Consider the following 7,077-nt stretch of genomic DNA (forward strand, 5'->3'; position numbering starts at 1 on the left):
TGAGTAGTGTGAAACATCCAGATATGTTCAAGTCATACAAAATATATATAACAAAAATACTTTATAAATTACATACTCTTAAATGGATAGCTATTTTTACTCATTACAGCAATAGCTGTCCATAATTTGAAATTTGTACTATGTGAAATATAAATTGTTTTGGTCTGAAAGCATTGTCTAGTTGTGATTTCACAGACTTTGAGTAGTAATTCCCCGTCTTCCTAGTTTCTTATGCCCAGGAACTGAGAACCATTATCTTGAAGGGCTCTGGTATATACTTTATATCCTATCTATAATCATATATACCTGTATATATATAATTTATCATTATACACCTATAACCATGTACTATTAGTGATAGCTAAGTTCCTGATATATATATATATATATATACATATATATATATATATCCTTATTTCTTTAGCTTTATCTTTGAAATAAGAGCCCTCTCAAACATCTACTTTAAATTTCTGTTATGATTATTTTTAGGCATTAGTTTAATCTTGCTGAGCCATAAATATTGTGACTATGGAAAATGTAATAAAGTCAGTTGGGTATGACTTTATAGCCTACACTTAACTCCCTGGCTAAATAACCTAAACTAGACTTGGAGTAGAATTAAATTATTAAGCCTTATGTAAATTAATGTTTTTCTTTCTTTTTTAGATAAGGAGACAGCATGTCAAGCATTGCATTTAGTAAATGGATATAAACTACATGGGAAAATATTGGTGATAGAATTTGGAAGGAATAAAAACCAACGATCAAATTTCCAGGATGCTTCTCTCTCACCGCCTGCTACAGATAACACTGCAGGAATCGGTGGTAGCTAGAAAACAGGCAGATTGTGAGTCCTAGGGTATCTTTCTTGCATCAGAACTTTAGACCTAGGACTTGTCTATAAATAGAAATTTATTTAGAATTGAAGGAGAAAAAGAAAAAGCCAATTAAAATAATCAGATTATCTTTCAGATTTTTAGAAAGAATTGTTGATATCATTTCCTGTGGTCAAAGACTATATAGGACAGACAATATGCTGAGTAGGAAAGGTATATAGACGGTATCACTTTCTCAGGATAAATTGCAACAAATTTCTTCCAAGAACTTTTTTAATGTTTATAATTTATCTGAGGTCTTAAATATTTGTCCATAAAGTTAAGATTCTTTCCAAGGTGATTATATGCAATAGTCCATTTGTCCCTAATTGTATTCACCTAGTAAATAAATAAAAAGGAACCCAGGCCTAAACTTCAACAGATACAAATAAATGGGAACTGTCAGTAGTAATAGTAAGTAGTTTCATAAGTCAGTCCACATTTTAAAGGAATGCTTCCCCCCATTACTGTCTTTAAGAAGTTATATATTTTTCTAACAAAAATATTGAGATCAAATATTGATTTTTCTCCCTCACATTAAAGCTAGCTACCATTGAGTAATCATTGAGTTCAAAGCAATAAACACTGAATAAGTGTCTATATATAGTAGTTATTTGAATTTTGGAAGGCACTAGCAAAAAACACAAAAGGAGGTGGAAGAGTTGCCTAGAAGAGTCAACCATTTCTGAATCTCCTGCTTACTTGCTTATAATTCCTGAAGAACAGATGAAAAATAGAGAAGGAAATAAGTACACACTTTTTAGTCTCATCTGTATTTGATCATCATAGCCACAGCCAGCCACCCTGTGACGTTGGCAAGGCACTTAACCTGAGCCTCATTTTTCTCATCTGTTAAATGAGGACAGTACTACTAATTACCTCATTGGATTGTGAGAACTGAGTAACAATATTTTCTAGCCTGAATATCAGAATAAAAAATAAAAACAAAGTATAGGACAATTAATCACTACAATGTACTTGTAATGGAGTGCCAGAAAAAAAGACAGAGGAGGAGAATTTTTTCCCAATAAATAATAGCAATAAGCATCCACCACTTGATATGTTATTCTAGACTTATATGTTACTCTACACATAAAAATCTCAGTGAACCCCAAATAAGGTAAACAAACAAACAAACAAAAAAGTCCACAGACACATCATGATAAAAATGCTAAATCCCAAAGATGAGAAGCTCCTGAAAGTAGTACAAACAAAATGAATGTCACTTTTAAGGGACCTCTAATAAAATTAATAGCTGACATCGCATCAGGAACAACTAAAGTGACAGTGAGGTATTATAGTTAAAATGTTGATATTAAAAATATCTATATATTAACATAGTATTCTCTATCCATAAAGCTGTTTTTCTTCAAAAGTGGAAGATGAAATGAAGACATCTTCATATCATAAAAAACTGAATTAGTTTGTCTCTGGCACACCTGAATTAGAGAAAATATTAAAGAAAGTTCTTCAGGTTTAAAATAAGTGATCTCAAACCAGTTGAATCTACCTATACAAAAATAGAATGGATCAAGATAACTAATTTTAAAAGAAAGTCAAATACAATTGTCTTAATTGATTTTAAAAGGAATTTTATAGAACAATATGTATATAGTTGCAACGTTGGATCTATAATTTACCTATAACACTATAATATATTTGCCAGTAGGGACCGGGTGGTGGCTTATCTGGTTGAGCGCACATGTTACAATGCGCAAGGACCTGGGTTCAAGCCCCCAGTCCCCACCTGTAGGTGACGCAAGTGGTGACGCAGTGCTGCAGGTGTCTCTCTGTCTCTCACCCTCTCTATCCTCCCTTCCCTCTCAATTTCTGTCTCTATCCAATCAGTAAATAAAGATAATTAAAAATTATATATATATATTTGCCAGTAATGGGACAATGGAGAGAGATAGAAACAAATTGATATTGGTTTAAAGTGACAGAAGCTGGTGATCCATATCCACAGGAACAAATGAAAGCGTGGAATAAGAAACAACAGGGCTAGTATAGAGACTCTATAGATATATACTTGTTCTTCTTTCTTCTCTCAGCTTTAAAAGACAAAATTATATTAGGTAGTAGTTAGAATAATGTGCTATTTAGTAACATGTAGAAACAACACATGTGACAGTGTCACAAAAATGGGAACAGGAATGCTTCCTATTTGAATAAAATTTTCTTTATATCTCATTGGAATTAAGGTAGTATAGATTTGAAGTGAATTCGATTGAAGTGTATGTGGAGAATCATAGAGAAGCCGTTAAAGAAATAACTAAAAATGTGACGGGAATTTAGATGATGCACTAGAAGATATTTATTGCATTGACAGGTTGATCCATACCCCCCAGCCTATTTCTATCTTTCCCTAGTGGGTATGGAACTGTACCCCTCTTATGGCACAATCTTGTCAATTAGTAATAAACCACTAAGAAAAAAATATTCATTTTAAAAGGGGGTGGAGAAACAAACACACAAACAAAAAAACTTGAGATGTAAAAAATGGTAGGTTGGTCTATATTAATGAATAAACAGTCACAAGGCAGAAATTTGTCGAACTTAAAAAAAAAACAACCAAAAAACAGGATTCATCACTGTCATACTTTATATTCAAAAATACAAATGTGCTGAAGATAAAAGGATAGAAATATATAATACTGTAATACTGTAAGTGATACTGTAAGTGATTTGGAGTATGCTAATATTAAAGTAATTTTAAATGTCATTAGAGCTGAAGTGTAACATACTAATTAATAAAAGCATCAAATATATAAAACAGCCATAGAAGGGGGAGATAGCAGCACTGGGAGGGCAATAACCTGAGGTGCCAGAGATGCCAGGTTCAATTCGCAGTACCACCCTAAGTCAGAGCTGAGCAGTGCTATTAAATAGGCAAATAACTATTGCAGTTATAATCATATACACACCTAAAAACAAAACCAAATTTCATGAATCAAAAACTGAACTAAAGTCTACAGGGAGAGTTGCAGTGATGGAGGGGAGGTTATTACCCCATTTTCAATAAAATAAAAATAGATGGAAAACAAGAAAGTAGAGAAACCATACACACAAAGCGACTAGACTTTAAAGAGATCTGTAAAACATTCCACCCAATAAGAGTAAATAATGTGTTCTTCTCATGTGTTCATGAGACAGGTCCAGCATAAGCAATATCATAGACCGTAAAACAAGACCATCTCAGTAAGTTTAATTGAATTGAAAAAAACTCAAAGTGCTCTTAGACTTCATGAAATGAAGTTAGAAATCAATACCAGAATGTTGGAAATACACAATTACTTACTGAGCACATTTTTGAAGGAATAGTAAAAAAATTCACAAGGGAAATGAGGAAACCCTTTGATGTGAATGAAAATGAAGACATAATATATACTAATCCATTCAGGATACAGCTAAACCAGTGGCTTGAGAGAAATTTTTAGTATAATCGCCTACCTTTACAAAGAAAGACTGCATTAATTACATCACTTTATACATTAAAACTGAAAAAAAGACAGATAAACAGCCTTGAGAGAGCAGAGGGAAGGAAATAAAAATGATTAGGTGAATAAGTGACATGGAGAATTTTGAAAAACCAGTTGATTCTGAAAAAGCATCAACAAATCTTAACAAACCTTTTAATACATTGATAGGAAAAAGACTTGTATTACTAAATGAAGGGGCAGGGGGTGGGGAACATTACTAGCAGCCAGAAACCAAAAGGACTATGAAATTATAAACATTGTATGCCAATAAATTAAAAGATGAAACAAATTTCTAGACATACAAAAAGTATTGCAACCAATAGATGAAAATAAAATAAAATCTGATAAGATCTCTCCCAAGTAAAGAATTTGAGGTAATGGCCTGGCAAGAGAACTCATTTTGATAGTGTTCTGCTTTGCCATGTGCACCATCCAAATTTGAGCCTGGCCCCTGCTGCACTAAAGGAAGCTTTAGTGCCGTTGTCTCTTTCACTCTCTACCTCTGTCTCTATCTTAGAGAGAGAGAGAGATTAAAGTTCTAATATGTTAATACCTATCAAAGAAAACTCAAGCTCAAATAACTTATCAGGTTATTTCTAGTAAACAAAGAAAAGTTAATACTTCTTCTCAAAAGTAGGAAGGAATGCTTATGGTGCATGCTAAAATATAGAAAATCCCTGAACATGAAAAATAAACTGTCAGTGATCAGAGTATATATCCTATAATTCCATTTATATGAAATATTCATAGTTGGCATATATATATATATATATATATACACACATATACAGAGGCAGACATTAGATTAGTGGTTGCTTAAGGCTAGGAGTGATATCTGAAGTGTATGAGGTTTCTTTAAATGTTGATGAAAATTTGTAAAGTTAATTGTGGTGATGAGTAGACAATTCTGAATATACTACAAACCATGAGTTGTACACTTTATATTTTAAAGATTTATTTATTTATGAGAGAGAACCAGTGCATCACTGGCACATGTGATGCCAAGGCTTGAACTCAGCATCTCATGCTTGAGAGCCCAGAGGTTTATCCAATGCTCCACCTCCTGGGCTTCAGAATTGTACACTTTAAAAGGGATTAATTGTATGGTATATGGATTGTATATCCATAAAGTCACAAAACAGGGTGTAGCCCACATGTCCATTAATAGGAAAATGGATAAATAACTCATATTACATCCACTTAGTAGAATACTATGCAGCCATGAAAAAATGGAGATGTCTGTAAATACATTCTGACCTGTATGGCATCCAGAATTTTATATTATGTTAAAAAATAAGTGTGTATAATTTCTAAACAAAAAACATTTGTGTATGTGTGGTATTTGTAAATAGATGTCTGAATAAATTTAGGAGAAAGGTGGGAATATACATATATATATATATATATATATATATACATATATATATAATTGTAAACCTTTTAAAAGTGGGACTGGGTTGACTGAAAGGGGCCATTTACTTTATAAAAAAAACTTTGAATGCTGTGATTTGGAGGGAGTTTTAAGACCCCCCCAAATTTTAATACTCTGCTAATATCTTGGCTTCCAGGATATATGTCATGTCATCTCTGATTATATCATGTAAATCTACTCAGGACAAACCAAACCCCTCTTCTTCTGACATATTGCTCATTTAGGATTAACTTTCCATTAATATAGTTGAAGGGACAGGAAATAACATTGTAGTGATGGAACCTCACATGTTACCCAGGGACATACTTCTAAGCTGGACATTTTAGAAAGTCTTCCTTTTGCGTGGGAAATCTCACCTCTGCTCTTTCACACGCCCTACATACCTCTAGCAATAGAGGATAATGAGGTGGAGGATGCCCCTCACTCAGTCGGTGCATAGATAAACTGATGTGTCTACACAGTGGCACCCTACTCTGCAATAAAAACTATGAACTACCTTCAGTGAATCTCCAGTGCATTTTTGCTAAGTCAGAAAGGTACTTACTATCTGGTTCCACTGATCTGGTTGTCTGGACAAGGTACAACTATGGGAACAGGGAACAAATTGGTGTATGTCAACAGTTAAAAATGGGAGAGTGCACTAAGAGGTAGCACAAGGAATTTGCTTAAATAATAGGGACTGTATCTTGCTCATTGTTAAATGGGTGTATGCATTTTCCAAAACTAGAATTCCACACCAAAAAATGATTTAATTTTACTATATGTAATTTTAATAAATAAAAAGTTTCATGGAAAAAAGAAAACGACTCTCAAAATTATTTCTATAAAATCTTTTTTTTGTTTTCCCTTTTGTTGTCCTTTTTTATTGTTGTAGTTATTACTATTATTTTTTAAATTTTATTTTATTTTTTTGAGAGAGAGAGAAACACCAGAGCTCAGCTCTGGTTTATGGTGGTGCAGGGGATTGAACCTGGGATTTAGGAGCCTCAGGCATGAGAGTCTGTTTGCATAACCACTATGCTGTCTCCCCCACCCTCTATAAAGTCTTGTTCCTTTCCTGTGGCCTTTTGATTAGTGTTGAAAACTTATAAACCATAATGCTTACCACAATTTAAAAAACTTGAAGAGATAAATGAAAATTTTCTACATGTGTTGTATGCTTTACATTGGGTTCTAGTTCTCCCCCGCCAAGAGAATTGGATCAGTCCAGCTAATTTCGTGGGCCTGCTTGGCCACGCCCCAAGGAACCCCGCCAGAGTTCCAGAGTTCCAGAGTTGGAGAGGGTTCCTGA

At 33.5% G+C, this 7,077-nt stretch overlaps 1 protein-coding gene across 2 annotated transcripts in view; it reads left to right on the forward strand.

Moving 5' to 3' along the window:
* Positions 1 to 5,790, forward strand: part of RBM41 (RNA binding motif protein 41) — a 96,960-nt gene extending 91,170 nt beyond the window's left edge. For both annotated transcript variants that reach the window (XM_007530625.3, XM_060182731.1), the window contains 2 exons: positions 667 to 3,113; positions 3,337 to 5,790. In XM_007530625.3, coding sequence (XP_007530687.1) covers positions 667 to 833 — 167 coding nt within the window. In that variant the 3' untranslated portion in view covers positions 834 to 3,113; positions 3,337 to 5,790. The remainder of the gene's footprint in view (positions 1 to 666; positions 3,114 to 3,336) is intronic.
* Positions 5,791 to 7,077: the final 1,287 nt, after the last annotated feature.

Source organism: Erinaceus europaeus, chromosome X, assembly GCF_950295315.1.
Source record: "Erinaceus europaeus chromosome X, mEriEur2.1, whole genome shotgun sequence".
NCBI classification, from domain to species: Eukaryota; Metazoa; Chordata; class Mammalia; order Eulipotyphla; family Erinaceidae; genus Erinaceus; species Erinaceus europaeus.